Source organism: Sus scrofa, chromosome 2 (assembly GCF_054392235.1).
Source record: "Sus scrofa isolate SSC_HxYL_T2T_F1_AM1 chromosome 2, Sscrofa_HxYL_maternal_Yorkshire_Landrace_v2.0, whole genome shotgun sequence".
Lineage (NCBI taxonomy): Eukaryota > Metazoa > Chordata > Mammalia > Artiodactyla > Suidae > Sus > Sus scrofa.
Window position 1 is genome coordinate 78,583,107 of NC_139384.1, and position 21,097 is coordinate 78,604,203.

Below are 21,097 nucleotides of genomic sequence, written 5' to 3' on the forward strand. Positions count from 1 at the left end.
ATTTATGCACAGGAAAGACGGCATAAATGTGTCTAAAGGAAGTTTGTGGAAAGCAGTTTCTCACGGATGTATAAACGCAGAAAAACCCATGATGATATTTCAGATAAAGAAGGACAATTCACCACCACAATGAAGTCAAAGATTTGGTATTTCTGACTGCCAGGGAATTGTTCTTTGGTTGTCATAGTAACTACCCTCTCACAGCATCCATGATCATTCACAGGGGGAAGGAAGACCTGCTGACAAATTTCCTCAGGGCCCCCTGCAGGTCCCTGTTCCTCAGGCTGTAGATGAAGGGGTTCAGCATGGGGGTGACCACGGTGTACATCACTGAGGCCACTGCCCCCTTTGAGGAGGAGGGGGAGAAGGCAGAACTGAGGTACACACCTAACCCTGTCCCGTAGAATAAGGAAATGACCGTTAAGTGAGACCCACAGGTGGAAAATGCTTTGTACTTCCCCTCCAATGAGGACATTTTTAATATGGAGTAAATAATCTTAGAGTAAGAGACAAGGATTCCAGTCAGTGGAGGAATAGCCAGCAGGCCAGTCAGAGAATACATAGCAATATAATTCCTGAAAGCATCAGAACAGGCAGACTTGAGCACCTCAGCCAGTTCACAGAAGAAGTGGGGAATTTCCGTGTGTGTGCAGAATGAGAGATGCAGTGCCATCAGACATGGGATGAGGGGGAAAAGGATACTGACAGACCAAGAGAATAGAGCCAGCAGGTCACAGAGGAGTGGGTTCATCATGATCCTGTAGTGCAGGGGGTGACAGATGGCCACAAAGCGGTCAAAAGCCATCACGGTCAGGAGGAGGTTGTCCAAGCACAAAAAAACTGAGGAAAAATACATCTGGGTAATGCAGCCTGAATAGATGATGGCTTTGCTCGCTGTCTGGATGTTCAACAGCATTTGGGGAACTATGGTGGAACTGCAACAAATATCAGAAAAAGAGAGGTGGGAGAGGAAGAAGTACATGGGGGTGTGGAGGCGGGAGTCAGAGCTGACAGCCAGGATGATGAGCAGGTTCCCAAGCATGGAGACCAGGTACATGGACAAGAACAGCCCAAAGAGGAGGGGCTGCTGTTCTGCATCCTCTGAGAGGCCCAGGAGGAGGAATTCCAAGACCCATGTTTGGTTTCCTGCATCCATGGAGCTGAGAATTCTGCCATAAAACAAACAAACAGGAGTCCCCAAATATTAAAAGATTTTTATCATACAATCAACCTCCCCCAAGCCAACACACAGGAAAAAAAACTACACTTTCAATAACAAATTAGTTTTCATTCACTGGGAGTGATTACAGATATCAGTATCTTATACAGTTATCAATTTTAAGGGATAATATATTCCCTTCGTCTGATCTTTATCAAAAATTGGTCATGCCCCTCAAAATCTGTCTCAAGAGACCACCAACCTCTGTGGTGTCCAGCTCAGCATCAGCCCCTTTTAGATTCTGCACATCAATCGTTTGAACATTTTTCCTTTGGTGATGCTGAAACTTGCCCCTTGGATGATTTTGCCTTTTCCTTCATTTACTTAGTACTCTAGCACAGTCATGTGTAATTGGGTGTGCTCTGGCCCCGCTGCCCCATGACACCAACTAATTTGGTAAGAGAGTGGTGTCTCACTCAATCTGGACAAAGAGCTTCACTGGAGAAACTTCCAAATAAAATTCATATTTTAGTTAATAATTGAAGGGATGGACTTGATAAGACACGTTAACCTAGAATCGGGTGTTAGGACTGTCCATCACTATGCTTGCAAAGAAGGCAGCTTGCACTTCAGAATCACTGTACTGAACTGCTAAGGTGTGGTAGTAAGTATCATGTCAAAAGGTGGATCCTAGAATCTCTCTGCTCCACCTTGAACCCTTGCTCCACCCCTCACTGATCTTAGCCAATTTCTCTGCTTTCTCACTTCCTCATTTCCTACCTGGTGAAACGGGATTATTAATGATACCTACTCCAGAGGATTGTTGTGAGAAATAAATGAGTTGATGTTTTAAAGAACAGTGCCTGGAATATTATGGAAACATAGAGAAACCATGGCTCAGTACATTTTAGGATTTGGGAATTACCGTCTGTGGAGCTGAATGCAGTGACACAAGTTCTTAGAATGGGATAGTGTAGATCACTTGGCCTAAAAAATATGGGAAGGAGAGAGAAATGGAAAGAGATGGAAGTGATGATCTTGGTTCTGATGCTTTCCAGGGTGGGAAGCAGCCTTTCAAGACTGCTGGTCACCTTCTAACCCTGTATTCTATTTAAATATGCTTGTTCTTTTCTGTTAATCTTCACTTTTCCATGGAAGCTGCTTTCACTGGGATGCTATAACTTTGATTCAAGAGAGAACTCAGTAGATTATATTCCTTAAAAATAGGAAGCATCAAAATTCATTCTGATAGAAATAAAATATGACAATGAAGAGAAAAATGAGTAGAGTGACAAAATGACTTCTTTGGGTTGCTATGGCTTTCAAAAATTCATCCAAGCATAGTAAAATTTTTCCAGGCATTCCATTTATGGTGTTGTATGACAGTAATACAAACATCAGCCAAATATAGTCCAATAATATCAAAATGCATTCAACATGACAAAGAAGCATTTATCCTCACAGTTGAAGACTGCTTAAAATTAAGAAAAATATTGTAAATGTATACATAGATACCTCAAACAGATATATTCTGAAAATGATGACACAACCATTTACCAAAATTTAAGGTCATTTGTAAATTTTAAAGTATAAAAAATAAATTAATAAATAAAATAAATGTGTCTCCAATGGGCAGGGGGCTATAATACAAGATGTGTGGTTGGAGGAACACTTATAGCACATTAAGAAAGATAAACTAGTTCCCTAAATGATAAGGAAAATCTAGCTCAAAAAACAGGCTGTATCATACCAAGCCCTGAAATGGCAGTCAGAATACCATGGAAGTTATAAAGAAAATGTCTCATTATCAGCATCATTTAATTCACTCCAGAGTCTGGATTCCTCTTAGAAGCCACAAACTTAAACTCTTTAGGAATTTTTACTAGAAGCTCTTAGCCACTACTTTGTCCATGTCCCTGGAGTTACTTTGCTGCTCACAAAAGCCTCCTCCATGTGCATGAATACACACTCCTCTTTCTGAGCACTTACTAAGCCCAAATGGATCACTCAGATGATAGCAGGGAAGAATATCTGGTTGCACTGATGGATGGAAGGATAAAGGATGGTGCAAGATCTCCAGAATGAAAAATGGTATAAGATCCAAATAGACCTGGGATCAGCAAGGTGACAATATTTTTCTTGGGCTGGGGTCAGTGAGCTGGGAGCACAGGGACAGACAAGGAGAATTTATCCTTTCAGGGGCATCCAAGGTTGAATTCTCAAAGCACCTAATTAAATAAATATTCCTAGTGTTACTCCATTTCCAAACAGCTTTGCCCTTGGGAAAGAAAAAACATAATAAAAATGGAAACTCTGCTTGACAGTTCTATTCCCACATGGGTAATTTGGGGACAGTCATGTTTTTTTTCACCCTATAATTTCTCTTCTTCTTAGGCATGATGTCCCACAGGGCTCATGATTCTCTCTGAAAAGCATTCAATTAGTATCAAACTACTTGTTCTTTGCCAGTGATCATCCTTAAATACTGATTGTATAGGGCCACTGAAGACCCTGACAGCACCCTAAATCAAAGACTTGCTCTATCAGGTGTGAAAATCTGAATATATTATTCAGAGTATATGAATATATATGAATAACACACAACACTGCTGCTTCTCTACTCTGTCAAACATCCTAAATAGAGACAATAACTCTTAGCTCAGGATTACTATTAAATAAACAAATGTTGATAAAGAGAACAGTGTTCATTGTTAAGAGGACTTATTAAAAAATTTAATAACAGTGAATACCACACTCTTTATTATAATTCATTCATTTAATAATAACCATGACATAAAGGTTATTACCTCCATTTTAGGGATGAATAACATAGAGAAAATGATCAATTTGTTGCAATTATATCCTGTAATTGGCATAGCTGTGACTGGACAAAATGTCTGACAACAAAATAGATAGAAAAGTGTGACATGGTAATTAGAAAATAAAAAGGGGCTTTTAGGAGTTGCCGCTGTAGTGTAGCACATTAAAGATCTGACCGCAGTGGCTTGGATTGCTGCAGAGACCTGGGTTTGATCCCTGGTTTTGATCCCCAGCTGGTACAGTGGGTTAAAATATCAGGCATTACCACAGTTCTGGTGTAGTTCACAGCTGAGGCTCAGATCCAGTCTCTGGCCTGGGAGCTTCCACATACCACAGGTGTGGCCATAGACATAAAATAAAATAAAATAAAATAAAATAAAATAAAATAAAAACAAATTTTTAAGATAATGGGGGCAAAGACAAGCACAGAGTTAAAAAAATTGGTTTTCACATGGTAAAAATGAAATGTACATCTCACTGAACAAAATATGTCATAGGTGAAAAGTGTCTGAGATGGCAAAGTAGGAAACCCTGAGCTCACTTTTTCCCACAGGAACACTGGGTCCCTGGGTCAGAGAGCCATGGAAGGGAAGGGCGAGAGCTGCTTGAGGCATTAAATCCACAGGTCCTTTTATCATCAATAGGTAACAGCTGTCCAAGGAGTTTTTCAGGGTGTGCAAAGCAGGCAACTCTAAATGGATTCAAATGCGATTGGGCTATTTTTAAAAACTGGATGTTTGAAAAGTTAAGTTTGGTGCTGACAGGCTTTTGCACTGAAGAGTCATCACCCACAGGGAAAATATACACACACTCGGGGCCAATACGCAGAGGCCATCTTTGGCTCATTCACATAACAAGAGCAAAACATTTCTGAGGGAACTGAAATCTAACATTCTCTATCCTTATTTCGTATACTTTCCGATGTCTTGGGAGGCTAGGGCTCTCACTGCAAGAGCACCGAGAAATCCAGGAAAATTTTATTTCCCCACAAATGGGTAGAAAAATGTTCTCCAATAGAACTTTTTGTGATAATGAAAATAATTTATATCTGCACTGCCTAAATATGGTACTAGGCACATGGGTGAGTCAGCACTTGAAATGTGCTAAATGATCATGTTTAGCTGGTGGTTACCATCTTGGACTGCACAGAGATAGACTATGAGACAGCTCCAGAGATGAAGGGCAGCTGACTAAGGTCCTGGGCATATTTCCAGACAAAACTTTCATTCAGAAAGACGCATGCCCTCCTATGTTCATTGCAGCACTGTTCACAATAGCCGAGACATGGAAACAACCTAAATATCCATTGACAGATGAACGGATTAAGAAGATGTGGTACATAGATACAATGGAATACTATTCACCTATAAAAAAGAACAAAATAATGCCATTTCAGCAACATGGATGCAACTAGAGATTCTTATATTAATTGAAGCAAGTCAGAAAGAAAAAGACAAATGAAATATATCACTTATGTGTAATTTAATACGGCACAAATGATCATAGCTACTGGAGAAACAGATCAGGGACATGGAGAGCAGACTTGTGTTTGCTGCGGGGAGAAGGAGAGGAATGGAACTGACTGGGAGTTTTGGATTGGTAGATGCAAATATTTACATTTAGAAGGGATAAGCATTGAGGTCTTATTGTACAGTACAAGGCACTATGTCTAATCTCTTGGGTTAGAACATGATGGAAAAGAGCATCCAAAAAGATATATATGTATGACTGGGTCACATCAGAAATTAAAGTAAAGTTGTAAGTCAACTATACTTTCATAAAAATTTTTTTCTAAAAAAGTATCATGGCATTGGCATGAGCACAGGGCTAGGGAGACAATAAGCCCACCATCACATGAACTGTGGGTGACTGCTCCTTTTCACTTTTCTTCCAGAGCAATGGTGAGAACAAGTCTCTGGAAAACTTTCAGTGAACTCAATATACATGCCCACATAAGACTTTCTACTCTTTCACTCTTTCCAGATCTCTCACCCATATATTTTTTTATTATTATTTTATTTTATTTATTTTTCCACTCTACAGCATAGGGACTAAGTTACACTCACATGCATACATTTTATTCCTCCCTTTGTTCTGCTGCAATATAAGTATGTAGAGAGAGTTAGCAATGCTACACAGCAGCATCTCATTGTAAATCCATTCCAAGATTAACAGTTTGCATCACCCATATATTTTCATGTGACTCTTCTCCTACCACCAAACATCTTTGACCCCTGAAAATATTCCACTGTGCCCACTGGCTTGTCCATGCCCTAAGAAACACCCTCCTTCATCTGTGTCCTTTGAAATCCTCCTAATTCTTGAAGACACTGAGAAGGAAGAGCTCACAGGCATGTTGGTGGCTTAATCTGAAATCTAGTATATAGATGTACAGATACAGACATGGACAGACACTTGATTGTACTAGGATAAAGCTATAAAGCTGTAAGACAACCTTCTCATGAATATTAATTTTTTTCTTTAAACAAAGTAACCTGGAGATAATCTGATCTTTGTCACTGCATACATCACATTCATTGCTGATAGGGACAGTCTTGAGACTTTGGCTGTTTGACTGAACTATTCAAGTCTGACTTTTTGTTTGGGGCAGGCAACAAGGCGTTAAGACGCTAAGAACTACAAGGAATAGATGGGACAGAAAATCTAGTGATATTCTGAGTAAATGAGGAGAAATGGGCTGTCCTAGAAATACTCTTCTCCTCTCATCCTGGATAGGATGATCATTTCATATCACAGAAAGCACGTATCACTCTGGGAGGAAATTATGAATATGGCACTTAACAGAATGAGATTTTCATATTTTAAAAATCTTGTTCAAATTACCATTAGGAACTAATACAATTTTTTATGGTCACACCCAGGCATATCGAAGCTCCTAGGCCAGGGGTTAAATCCAAGCCTAAGCTGCAGCAATGCCAGGTCAGAGATCAAACCCTGGTGCCTGTAGTGACCCCAACCTTTGCAGTCTGATTCTTAACCCACTATGCCAGAGAGGGAATTCAATAAATAATTATTTTTAAGTAGGATATTAGCACAAAATATTTTTGTTAAAAAAATTTAGAGTTGATTTACAATTTTCTGTCGATTTCCATTGTACAGCTAAGTGACCCTGCTGTAAATATATACACTTTGGTTTTCTCATATTATCTTCTATGATGTTCTACCACAAATTATTGGTTCTCTACGGTATAAAGCTAGACCTCATTGCTTATTCATTCTAAATATAATAGTTTGCATTTACTAATCCCAAAATTCCTGTCCATACCACCTCCTCCCCCTCTCCCTTTGCAACCACAGGTCTATTCTCCATGTCTGTGAGTGTCTGTTTGTGATGCAGACAGGTTCATCTGAAAGCACAAGTTCTTAACATCAAAAAACAATTATAGGGAAAACATGGATTGGAAGCAACCTTATGCAGACAAATACGGGAAACATTTTTATAACGATTTTGACGAATAGGAAGCCTGACAAATCATTGTATATAGAGAAAATATGGACAACTTGGGAAATTGTATCAGAAAAGAGATGAGTTACACAAAGTCTTCCATTTATTTCCTAACCCTCTGGACTGCCATACTACAAACAGCTAAGGGGCTTGTAAACAACAACAACAACAAAAAATGTGTTTCTCGAAGTTTTGGAGGCTGGAAGTCTGAGATCAGGAGGCCAGTATAATCAAGTTCTAGTGAAGATTCTCTTCAGGGTTTCAGATTCTCCACTGCTCTATTATCCTCTCAGGGCAGAAAACAGAGAGAAGGCAGGTGCTCTCATGCTCTCACATGGGGACCCATCCTATCATGGGGGCTCCATCCCCATGACCTTATCAAATCTTAGCCACCTCCCAAAAGCCCCACATCCCAACACCATCGCAAGGAGAGTAGGGTTTCAACACAAATGTTGGGGGGCCCGAAACCTTCAGTCCAGAACAAGTATGAATGGGGCAGTGCAAACTTTAATTAAGAATGTGAAGGGCTGCTGCTAAGACCAATTATGTTTGTCTCTAGAGAGTACTACTGTACAGAATAAGTTTGAGGAGACCTTCACAGAGTAGATTCATCTTTCTTACCCAAAACGGGCTTTGGTGTCAATGGAAAACACAAAATTTGAGCCATTCTGGTGGGTGATTGATGACTGTCTTGATTGTGTGGAGGAGACCAAGGATGAACATTTGTGCACAGAAAAGAGGGTATAAAAGTCACAAAAGGAAGTTCTTGAGAAGCACTTGCTTTGGAGGTGAAAACATGGAGGAGACTCAAGCAATGGTATTTCAGATAAAGACGGACAAGGCACTCCCTCAACAAAGGCGAAGATTCACTGTTTCTGACTGGCAGGGTTTTGACCCTGGGTTATCACAGTAACTCCCCACTCATAGCAGCAGTGGCCCTTCACAGGGAGAAGAAAGACCTGCTGACACATTTTCTCAGGGACCCCTGCATGTCCCTGTTCCTCAGGCTGTAGATGAAGGGGTTCAGCATGGGGGTGACCATGGTGTACATCACTGAGGCCACTGCCCCCTTTGAGGAGGAGGCAGAGAAGGCATAACTGAGGTACACACCTAACCCTGTCCCATAGAATAAGGAAATGACCGTTAGGTGAGACCCACAGGTGGAAAACGCTTTGTACTTCCCCTCCACTGAGGACATTTTCAATATGGAGGAAATAATCTTAGAGTAAGAGACAAGGATCCCAGTCACTGGAGGAATACCCAGCACACCAGTCACAGAAAACAGCATGATGTAATTGCTGAGAGCATCTGAACAGGAGGACTTGAGCACCTCAGCAGGGAATTTAGGTGTGTGTGCAGAATGAGAGATGCAGCACCATCAGACTGTAGAAGAGGGTGATTAGGAAACTGAGGGACCAAGAGACGAGAGCCAGCAGGCAACAAAGGTGCAGGTTCATCATGGTCCTGTAGTGCAGGGGATGACAGATGGCCACAAAGCGGTCATAAGCCATCACGGTCAGGAGGAAGTGGTCCAGGTACCCGAAGATTAAGTAAAAATACATCTGGGTGATGCAGCCTGCGTAGGTGATAGCTTTGCTCACTGTCTGGATGTTCACCAGCATTTTGGGGACAGTGGTGGATCTGAAACAAATATCCGAAAAAGACAGGTGGGAGAGGAAGAAGTACATGGGGGTGTGGAGGTGGGAGTCAGAGCTGACAGCCAGGATGATGAGCAGGTTCCCAAGCATGGAGACCAGGTACATGGACAAGAACAGCCCAAAGAGGAGGGGCTGCCATTCTGCATCCTCGGAGAGGCCCAGGAGGAGGAATTCCAAGACCTCTGTTTGGTTTCCTGCATTCATGTTGCTGATAATTCTGCCAGGCAAACAACAAAGCAATGCTAATTAAACAAACAGCAGTACCTAAGATAAAATTTTATCTTTATTAATGACACCTCAGAAATAAACACAGATTTTGGTTTTGTTTCTCTTTTAAGTCAATTGGTAAATTATTTATGTATTTATTATTTTTGACCAATAATTTGCTATTCAATATCTGAGAGCATTACAAACCTCATTATCTTATACAGCTATCATTTGGGGGGAAATCTAATCTCCTCTTCTTATCTAATCCAGAGGCAAGTAGCCATTGTCTCTGGATGAATAGTCCATCGTCCTTCATGGTGTGGGTCGCTATTCACCATAATACTGCTGTACTTTGGCAAAGGGCAGCTGCTTTGTGTACCCTAAGTGTTCCCAATGACCCAGAAAGTAAAGGATTACTACCTGCAACTTTCAGAACCTGGGTGAGCCTGTGCCCATACCAAGTTGTTAACTAGTTGACTATCACACACTCTTTAGGTTGGCAGCTTGCTGTCTTGCAATGCACAGTGTCCATCCCAGGTCATGCCCAGCAATGTGGATGCCTGGAAGTGCCGCCTCTCAGGTTGCACTTTTACAGAGAGTAGCTGGTGGGTCTGGGCACAGTAGTCATCCAAGACCCTGAGAGAGGACACTCCCTCCCACTCCCCTGAGTGTTTCTGCCTCTCCCCTCAGAAAAGAAAAGCATAGGGAGCTCCCACTGTGGCTCAGCAAAACAGATCCAACTACTATCCATGAGGATGTGGGTTTGATCCCTGGCCTCACTCGGTGGGTTGGGTATCAGGTGTTCCCCTGAGCTGTGGTATAGGTCGCAGATGTGACTCGGATCCGGAGTTGCTATGGCTGTGGTGTAGGCTGGCAGCTGTATTCGACACCTAGCCTGGGAAATTCCATATGCCTTGGGAGTGGCCCTAAAAGGCCAAAAAAAAAAAAAAAGGCAGGTTGGAGGCTGCCCTTCCAGGGCCACCTTGATGATTTCCCTTGAATGTCTCCCCTCAGGGATGCTGTAAGATAGGCCAGGTTCCTACCACCATGGCCTTGGCATTTCAGCACTTCTGGTGTCTACATAACAGGTAACTTGCTTCTTTTGTCTGACAACAACAATGGCCATCACGTAGGTAACAGCAGCAGGCACTCCTTTAAGCTATTTCCTGATATCAGCTCATTTAATCTTCACCACAGCTCTAGGCAGAAGCTTCCATTTTAACCTTCATGTTAACCGAGGTAGAAGAATGTCAGGTGATTTGCCTAAGGTCACTCAGCCAGGAAGACACAGCGTGGCAATTTGGTGCCCAGCACCCTGAATTGTGCCTACTGTGAGGGGACATTCCAAAGCGCCCAGAGTCTTCATCATTGTGCCATTTCACTAAAAACAACCATGACTAGAACACAATCGGAGTGACCTTTTTCACCTCTGAAAGCACAGTATTTTAAAATATAACAATAATCAAGTGTGGCAGTCTTATTTCTGGTAGGGTAACACTTGTTAAACCAGTTTCAGCCTCAAAGAGTCAAATCTGGAAATAATGTTTTGTATGTAACATAAGTGCACATGTTACAGGTAAATGCACCAAGATGTAAATTGTTATCCTGCTGCAGTTTCTAAAACTTCTACCAAAATTTTATGTTACCTTTTTTTTTTCTTTTTTGTCCACATCCATTACATATGGGGGTTCCAGGCAAGGGGTCAAATCTGAGATGAAGCTGCAACCTACACCACAGCTGAGGCAACACCAGCTCCTTAAGCCTCTGAGCCACAGCAGGAACTCCACATTACATTTTTTTCTTTTTTAATCACCAAGCATATAAAGTGCTAGAAGATTTTTCAATGTTGGAATAAATGGCTTAACAAGAAATCTAAAAAAATAAATACCAGGCAGTAAATATTGAAAAACAAAACTATAGATCAGTGAATTTTTAAAAACAAGAAAATGTTTATGTTGACTAATTCCAACTTATTATTTTACAAACAATATTTTTTCAAAAATTTGTCCAATCAAATTTTAAAATGAGCTATCAAAAGTATGCAGATTCTGGAGTTCCCATAGTGGCTTGGTGGGTTATGAACCTGAGTAATATCCATGAGGATGCAGGTTTGATCCCTGGCTTCACTCACTGGGTCAGAAATTTGGCACTGTTGTGAGCTGTGGTGGATGTCAAAGATGCGGCTTGGATCCTGCATTGTTGTGGCTATGGCATAGGCCAGCAGCTGCAGCTCTGATTCTACCTCTAGCCTGAGAATCCATAAGCTGCAGTTGCAGCACTAAAAAAAAAAAAAAAAAAAATTCCTTGTTAACATGGCACACTGTTTCAGCAGGATGGCATTTGGAAATATCCCTAAAGCTTCCCAGTATCCCACCAGCTATTCAGATCAGTGACAGATCTTCATGAAAGTTTATTATTTTATTAAAGTAATTTTTGTTATGCTAGGAATTCCTTCTACGTATGTTCTTGCACTTCTGTCATTCTACCACAAGTTTTCAAATGCTAGGAATCTTTCATAAACATACACAGAAACCATCAATTATCTTTGCTTATGACATTCAAATGAAAATGACTAAGAAAAAAGTGATCAAGAATACAAAACAAAAATTACACAAAACAGAAAGTCAAGTAGAGAGAAAATAAAAATATATATGAGATGATCACATAAAATTTATATATAATAGTTGAAATATAAAAGTAAACAATTTCCTAGAAAAAATAATGTGAAGTATGATAGTTCATTCTGATAATAAATGAAATATACTCATTAAAAGGAAAAAAATGAGCAAAGAAACAAAACTCTTTGCAGGAGGAGTGGAACATCACCTTTAAAAACTCTTCCGCATACATCAAATATAACAGACATAAAGGGAGATATTGATGAGAATACAATCATATTAAGAGACCTTAATACCCTCCTCATATCAATGGACAGATCCTCTAGACAGAAAACCAATAAAGCAACAGAGATCCTAAAGGAAACAATAGAAAAGTTAGACTTCATTGATATCTTCAGGACACTACATCCACAAAAATCAGAATACACATTCTTCTCAAATGCACATGGAACATTCTCAAGAATCGACCACATATTGGGACACAAAGCTAACCTCAATAAATTTAGGAGCATAGAAATAATCTCAAGTGTCTTTTCTGACCACAATGCCATGAAATTAGAAATCAACCATGGGAAAAGCAAAGAGAAAAAACCTACTACATGCAGACTAAACAACATGCTACTAAAAAACCAATGGGTCAATGAGGAAATCAAGAAGGAAATTAAAAACTACCTTGAAACAAATGATAATGAAGACACAACCTCTCAAAATCTATGGGATGCTGCGAAAGCAGTGCTCAGAGGGAAATTTATAGCAATCCAGGCCTTTCTCAAAAAAGAAGAAAGATCCCAAATTGACAACTTAACCCTCCACCTAAACGAATTAGAAAAAGAAGAACAAAAAAGGCCTAAAGTCAGCAGAAGGAAGGAAATTATAAAGATCAAAGAAGAAATCAATAAAATAGAGACTCAAAAAACAATAGAGAAAATGAATAAAACCAAGAGCTGGTTCTTTGAAAAGGTGAACAAAATTGACAAACCCCTGGCCAGACTCACTACAAAGAGGAGAGAAAGAACCCAAATCACCAAAATTAGAAATGAAAAAGGAGAAATCACAACAGATACAGCAGAAATACAAAAAACCATAAGAGAATACTATGAACAATTATATGGCAACAAGTTTGACAATCTGGAAGAAATGGACAATTTTCTAGAATCTTACAGCCTGCCAAAACTGAATCAAGAAGAAACAGACCAACTGAACAGACCGATCACTAGAAATGAAATTGAAGAGGTCATAAAATCACTCCCTACAAATAAAAGTCCAGGACCAGATGGCTTCACAGGTGAATTCTATCAAACATATAAAGAGGAATTGGTGCCCATCCTCCTGAAACTCTTTCAAAAGGTTGAAGAAGAAGGAATACTCCCAAAGACATTCTATGATGCCACCATCACCCTCATTCCAAAACCAGACAGAGATACCACCAAAAAAGAAAACTATCGGCCAATATCATTGATGAATATCGATGCAAAAATTCTCAACAAAATCTTAGCCAACCGAATCCAACAACATACCAAAAAAATTATACACCATGACCAGGTTGGGTTCATCCCAGGTTCACAAGGATGGTTCAACATACGCAAATCAATCAGCAACATACACCACATTAACAAAAAAAAAGTCAAAAATCATGTGATCATCTCAATCGATGTAGAAAAAGCATTTGACAAAGTCCAACATCCATTCATGATCAAGACCCTCGCCAAAGTGTGTATAGAGGGAACATTCCTGAATAGAATCAAAGCCATTTCTTTTTTTTTTTTTTGAGTTTATTATTATATGTATATGTTTGCTTCTTATTTTTTTTTTCTTTCTCTTACTTTTTTTTTTTTTTAATTTTCCCACTGTACAGCAAGGGGGTCAGGTTATCCTTACATGTATACATTACAATTACATTTTTCCCCCACCCTTTGTTCTGTTGCAACATGAGTATCTAGACATAGTTCTCAATGCTATTCAGCAGGATCTCCTTGTAAATCTATTCTAGGTTGTGTCTGATAAGCCCAAGCTCCCGATCCTTCCCACTCCCTCCCCCTCCCATCAGGCAACCACAAGTCTCTTCTCCAAGTCCATGATTTTCTTTTCTGAGGAGATGTTCATTTGTGCTGGATATTAGATTCCAGTTATAAGTGAGATCATATGGTATTTGTCTTTGTCTTTCTGGCTCATTTCACTCAGGATGAGAGTCTCTAGTTCCATCCATGTTGCTGCAAATGGCATTAGGTCTTTCTTTTCTATGGCTGAGTAGTATTCCATTGTGTATATATACCACTTCTTCCGAATCCAATCCTCTGTTGATGGACATTTGGGTTGTTTCCATGTCCTGGCTATTGTGGATAGGGCTGCAATGAACATGCAGGTGCATGTGTCTCTTTTAAGGAGAGTTTTGTCCGTATAGATGCTCAAGAGTGGGATTGTGGGGTCATATGGAAGTTCTATGTATAGATTTCTAAGGTATCTCCAAACTGTTCTCCATAGTGGCTGTACCAGTTGACATTCCCACCAACCGTGCAGGAGGGTTCCCTTTTCTCCACAGCCCCTCCAGCACTTGTTATTTGTGGATTTATGAATGATGGCCATTCTGACTGGTGTGAGGTGGTATCTCATGGTAGTTTTGATTTGCATTTCTCTTATAATCAGCGATGTTGAGCATTTTTTCATGTGTTCGTTGGCCATCTGTATATCTTCTTTGGAGAAATGTCTATTCAGGTCTTTTGCCCATTTTTCCATTGATTGATTGGCTTTTTTGCTGTTGGGTTGTATAAGTTGCTTATATATTCTAGAGATTAAGCCCTTGTTGGTTGCATCATTTGAAACAATTTTCTCCCATTGTGAAAGTTGTCTTTTTGTTTTCTTTTTGGTTTCCTTTGCTGTGCAAAAGCTTTTCAGTTTGATGAGGTCCCATGGGTTTATTTTTGCTCTAATTTCTATTGCTTTGGGAGACTGACCTGAGAAAATATTCATAATGTTGATGTCAGAGAGTGTTTTGCCTATGTTTCTAGGAGTTTGATGGTGTCCTGTTGTATATTTAAGTCTTTCAGCCATTTGGAGTTTATTTTTGTGCATGGTGTGAGGGTGTGTTCTAGTTTCATTGCTTTGCATGCAGCTTTCCAGGTTTCCCAGCAATGCTTGCTGAATAGACTTTCCTTTTCCCATTTTATGTTCTTGCCTCCCTTGTCAAAGATTAATTGACCCTAGGTGTCAGGGTTTATTTCCGGATTCTCTACTCTGTTCCATTGGTCTGTGTGTCCGTTTTGATACCAGTACCACACTGTTTTGATGACTGTGGCTTTGTAGTATTTCTTGAAGTCTGGGAGAGTGATGCCTCCTGCTTGGTTTTTGTTTCTCAGGATTGCTTTGGCGATTCTGGGTCTTTTGTGGTTCCATATAAATGTTTGGATTGTTTGTTCTAGTTCTGTGAAAAATGTCCTGGGTAATTGGATAGGGATTGCATTGAATCTGTAGATTGCTTTGGGTAGTATGGCCATTTTTACAATATTGATTTTCCCAATCCAGGAACATGGAATATCTTTCCATTTCTTTCCATCTTCTTTGATTTCTTTGATTAAAGTTTTATAGTTCTCGGCATATAGGTCCTTTATCTCCTTGTTCAGGTGTATTCCGAGGTATTTGATTTTGGGAGGTGCAATTTTAAAAGGTATCGTATTTTTGTATTCCTTTTCTAATATTTCATTGCTGGTATACAGAAATGCAACTGACTTCTGAATGTGAATCTTATATCCTGCTACTCTGCTGAATTTCTTCATCAGTTCAAGTAGTTTTTGGGTTGAGTCCTTCGGGTTTTCTAGGTATAGTATCATGTCATCTGCATACAGTGACAGTTTGATCTCTTCTCTTCCTATTTGGATGCCTTTTATTTCTTTTGTTTGTCTAATTGCTGTGGCTAGGACTTCCAAAACTATGTTGAAGAGCAGTGGTGAGAGTGGGCATCCCTGTCTTGTTCCAGATTTGAGTAAGAAGGATATTACAGTCTCCCCAGATTGTCATTTTTTGCTTTTTAAAAACTTTTTAAAACAACTTTTATCCTTTTAATAGCAGTTTGATTATATGCAACTTTTAAATCTCTACCTAGTCCAATCTTTTTCTGAATGGCTTTAACATTTTTGTGTCCTACATTGACAAAGATTTCCCTCAAGTTAAAATTACATAAATATTTACCTGTGTCTTTGTCTCTAAAAAAAATTAATAAATAAGTCCACAAATAACAAATGCCGGAGAGGGTGTGGAGAAAAGGGAACCCTCCTGCACTGTTGGTAGGAATGTAAGCTGTTACAACCACTATGGAGATCAGTATGGAGATACCTTATAAATCTATACATAGAACTACCCTATGACCCAGCAGTCCCACTCTGGGGCATATATCCAGACAAAAACTTTCCTTAAAAAAACACACATGTGCCCACATGTTCATTGCAGCTCTAGTCACAATAGCCAAGACATGTAAACAACCCAAATGTCCATCGACAGATGACTGAATTGGGAAGATGTGGTATATATACACAATGGAATATGACTCAGCCATAAAAAACAACAAAATCATGCCGTTTGCAGCAACATGGACGGAACTAGGGACTCTCATCTTGAGTGAAGTAAGTCAGAAAGAGAAAGACAAATACCATATAATATCATTATATCTGGAATCTAACATAAGGCACAAATGAAACTTTTCACAGACAAGAAAATCATGGAGTTTCAGAATAAACTTGTGGTTGCCAAGAGGGAGAGGAATGGAGTGGGGTGGTTTAGGACCTTGGGGTTAATAGATACAAACTATTGCCTTTGGAATGGATTAGCAATGAGATCCTGCTGTGTAGCACTGGGAACTATGTCTAGTCACTTTTGATGGAGCATGATAATGTGCAAAAATAGAATGTGTACATGTATGTATAACTGGGTCACCATGCTGTATAGTAGGAAAATAATTGTATCGGTGAAATAACTATTAAAAATTTTAAAAAAGAAAAAAAATGAATAAATAAATAAAAACTCTTCCGAGCATACTAAAATATGATACTATATGACAATAATACAAAGAGCTATTAAAGAGAGTACAAAAAAGAAATTAAAATGAACTATTTATGGAAATGAGCATCATGAGCATTGAAGATGGCTTAATAAATAAGAAATCTATTACAGATTAATAAATGCATACCTCACACAAATAGATACATTCTGGGGAAAAAAGAGAACATCATTTAACAAAATTTAAAATCAAAATCATTTGTAAATTTAAAAATGCTTCCTGACAGCAAGTAGTTGTAATGTGAAGTGTGTGGTCAGAGGTCACTTATAGCACATAAAGAAAAGGAGGTTATTTCCCTAAATAGAAAGCAAAATCTAGCTCAAATGAACAGGCAGTATCAAGCCTTGAAATGACAGTCAATTTACCATGGAAGTTATAAATAAGATAAGTGTACCTAGTCTCATCAGAACCATCATTTAAGTCACTCTAGAGTCCTCTCAGGAGCCACAAACCTCAAATCCTTGGGAATTTTTATTAGAAGCTCTGAGCCACTACTCAAGCCCCTGTCCATGGGGTTCCTTTACTGCTCACAAAAGCCTCCTACGTGTGCATGAATACACACTCCTCTTTCTGAAAGCACTTCCTAAGCAAAAATGAATCATCCCAATGACAGCAGGGATGAAGAATCTATTTGCACTGATGGATGGAAGGAAAGATAGATGGTGAGAGATTGAGTTGGCATGAGGTCTAAATAGACCTGGGATCAGCAAGATGGCAGTATTCTCAGTCTGGGGTCAGTGAGCTGGGAGCACAGGTACAGATAAGAGCATTTATCTTTTCAGGGGCATCCAGGGTTGAATTCTCCAAGTGCCAAATTAATGTTCCTAATGTGACCCTATTTCTAAACATCTTAGCTCTTTTTAGGAGAAGTGGAACCTTAATGAAATGGGAACTATGCTTGACAATTCTATCCCCACGTGGGAAGTTTGGGGACAGTGATGATTCTTTCAGTGTTGGCGGTTGTCTCCTTAGGTATGATGTCACAATTCAGGATTCTCTGAAAAATATCTGGTTAGAATCTGAAATGCATGCTCTTTGCCCATCAAAAGCCTTCAGTACAATTATACAGGGCCTGCTATGTTTCTGACAGCACCCTAAATCAAAGACTTGCCCTGTCAGATATGGATCTAAAAATTCATGACACTGTTAATAAAACTTGTTAAGAAAAACAGTGGGTAGAGGGATGGACTGGGAGTTTGGGATTGGCATTGCACATGGTGGTATATGGAATGAAGGGCCAGGGGTGATGGAGAATTCTCCCAAATATTCCATGATTATCTATGTGGGAGAAGAATCTGAAGAGAATGACCATGTGTAGGTGTACAGCTGATTCATTTTGTTGTACAGCAGAAATAATCACAACATTGTAAATCAGCTCTACATCAACAAAACTTTAAAAATGAAGGAAATTAAAAACTAAAAATATTGGAGTTCCCCTCATATCTCAGCAGTAACAAAACTGACTAGTATCCACAAGGACTCGGGTTCAATCCCTGGCTTCCCTCAGTGGTTCAGAGATCTGGCATTGCTGAGAGCCATGTTGTAGGTCCCAGATATGGCTAGGATCCTGCATTGCTGTGCTTGTGGTATAGACCAGGGGTTACAGCTCTGGGAACCTCCATATGTCATGGGTGCGGCCATACAAAAGACTATATATATAAAACACTAGTCAAGTGTGATGGTCGCACTTCTGATGGGAGAACACTTGTTAAACCAGTTTCAGCCTGAAAGAGTCAAATATGGAAATAATGCTTTATGTGTAACATAAGTACACATGGATAGGTGGCCACAAGTAAATGTATGAGGATATAAATTGCTATCCTATGTGTTTCCTCTCATGTCGTGTTATCCACATTTTCTAAGATTTCTATCATCATTTTGCATTATTTTTTTACAACCAAGCACATGAAATTAGAAGAGTTTTAAAAGTTTTAAAAGTTGGAACAAATGACAAATCTAATGACAGAATCTTCCATAAATATTGAAAGTACAACCATAAATCAATGAATTTTTTAAAACGAGAAACTGTTTGTATTGATTAATCCAAGCTTATTCTTTTATACATCTTAATTAGTCATATTGACCACAAATCAAAAACAAAAAATGTAAGGCCACACCTGTGGCATAAGGAAGTTCCCAGGCCAGGAGTCAAATCAGACCTGTATTGCTGACCTATACCATAGCTACAGCAACACCAGATCTGGAGTGCTGTCTGTGACCTACACTGTCAATTGTTTTGAAGATGTTAAAAGTAAAATTACTAAGAACAACAGAGAGTTCAAGCATACCAAATGAAAGATATTTGGGATGGAAAACCAGGTGGAGAGAAAATAAGAAAAATTATGAGATGATCACAGAAGATATTTGTTTAAATATCAAAGATGATTTTCTAGGAAAAATATGAGGTATCAAAATTCATTCTGATAATAAATAAAATACATTCATTTAAAGGAAAAAATTAGAAGAGTACCAAAACTCTTGCGGGAGGCACAAGGCCTTGACAAACCCTTCTGAGCATGGTAAAACTTTTCTAGGCATTAATTTTGTGATACCATATGTCAATAATACAAATAGCAGTCAAATATACCACAAAAAAAGGAAAATAAGGGGGTTCCTATCGTGGCTCAGCAGAAACAAATATGGCTAGGATCCATGAGGACACAGGTTTGACCCCTGGCCTTGTTTAGTGGGTTAAGGATCTGGCATTACCTTGAGCTGTGGTCTAGGTCACAGAGGCAGCTCGGATCCCTCATTGCTGTGGCTGTGGCATAGGCCTGTGGCTACAGCTCATTTGACCCCTAGCCTGGGAACTCCCTTATGTGGAAGATCCTAAAAAGACAAAAAAATCTTTAGGATATTTTTCTAGAACCTCTTAGCCACTATTCATATTCCTTTACCTGGAGTTAGTTTGCTGCTCACAAAAGCCTCTTCCATGAGCATGAATACACATCCTCTTTCTGAAAGCACTTACTAAGCCCAAATGGATCACCCAGATGACAGCAGGGAAGAAACCCTGGTTGAGCTGATGGAGTGGAATATGGATGGTGAGAGATCTCCAGGAAGAAAGTTGGTTTGAGATCCAAACAGACCAGGGATCAGCAAGGTGGCAATATTCTTGATCTTGGGTCAGTGTGCTGGGAGCACAGGGACAAACATGGAACGTTTATTCTTTAGAGGACCTCCAGGGTTGAATCCTCAAAGTGCCTAATTAAATACATGTCCCTAGTGTGACTCTATTTCTAAACAGCATTGGCCCTTGGAAAAGAAAGAAGCATAATAAAACTGGAAGCTATGACTGACAATTCTATTCCCACGTGGGAAGTTTGGAGACAGTAATTTTTTTTTCATCTTGGCAGTTCTCTTCTAGGGATGATGTCATTGCTCAGCAGGTAAAGGATCCAGCATTGCCTTGAACTGTGCTGTAGGTCCCAGATGATGCTTGGATATGACGTTGCTGTGGCTGTGGCATTAGGCCTGCAGCTACAGCTCTAATGTGAGTTCTAGCCTGGGAACTTCCAAACTCTGCAGATACGGCCCTAAGAAGACCAAAAAAAAGGCACACATTATGGACACACTATACACACACACAGACACACACACACAGCATGTAATTTTCCTGGATATACAAGTAAATAAAATGACTGGAAGCTCTCTGATTGCAGTTTCCTCAGTCCTAGTTCTTCCTCTTCTTCTTTTCTTTTTCTTTTCTTTTTTCTTCCCTTTCCTTCCTTTCTTTTTGGTTTAGAGAAGCCCTTTCAATATTTCCTTTAACCTGGGTTTTGTGTTGCTCTATTCTTTTAGTTTTTGTGTGTTGGAAAACATTTTTATTTCCCCTTCTATTTTAAATGATATTCTTGCTGGATAGAGTATTCTAGGTTGCATATTTTTTCCTTTGAGCACTTTAAATATCTCTTGCCATTCCCTTCTGGCCTGTAGAGTTTCTGTAGAGAAATCAGCTGATATTCTTATGGGGGTTCCCTTGTAGGTAACATTCTGCTTTTCTCTTGCTGCCTTTAGGATCCTCTCTTTATCACTAACTTTTGCCATTTTTATTATGATGTGTCTTGGTGTGGGTCTGTTTGGGTTCAGTTTGTTTGGGGCCCTCTGTGCTTCTTGTATCTT

At 39.5% G+C, this 21,097-nt stretch overlaps 1 protein-coding gene and 1 pseudogene across 1 annotated transcript; both read right to left on the reverse strand.

Moving 5' to 3' along the window:
• Window positions 1-217: 217 nt before the first annotated feature.
• On the reverse strand, window positions 218-1,156 carry LOC100521430 (olfactory receptor 7C1-like). Its single transcript, XM_003123265.4, has one exon. The coding sequence runs from the start codon at window positions 1,154-1,156 to the stop codon at window positions 218-220; it is 939 nt and encodes a 312-aa protein (XP_003123313.2).
• A 7,229-nt stretch (window positions 1,157-8,385) lies between these two features.
• LOC100521604 (olfactory receptor 7D4-like) lies at window positions 8,386-9,307 on the reverse strand (annotated as a pseudogene).
• Between the last annotated feature and the right edge of the window lie 11,790 nt (window positions 9,308-21,097).

Bases quoted from the DNA above. Each gene is read 5' to 3' on its own strand.
- LOC100521430 (XM_003123265.4), bottom strand. From the start codon at position 1,156: ATGGATGCAGGAAACCAAACATGGGTCTTGGAATTCCTCCTCCTGGGC.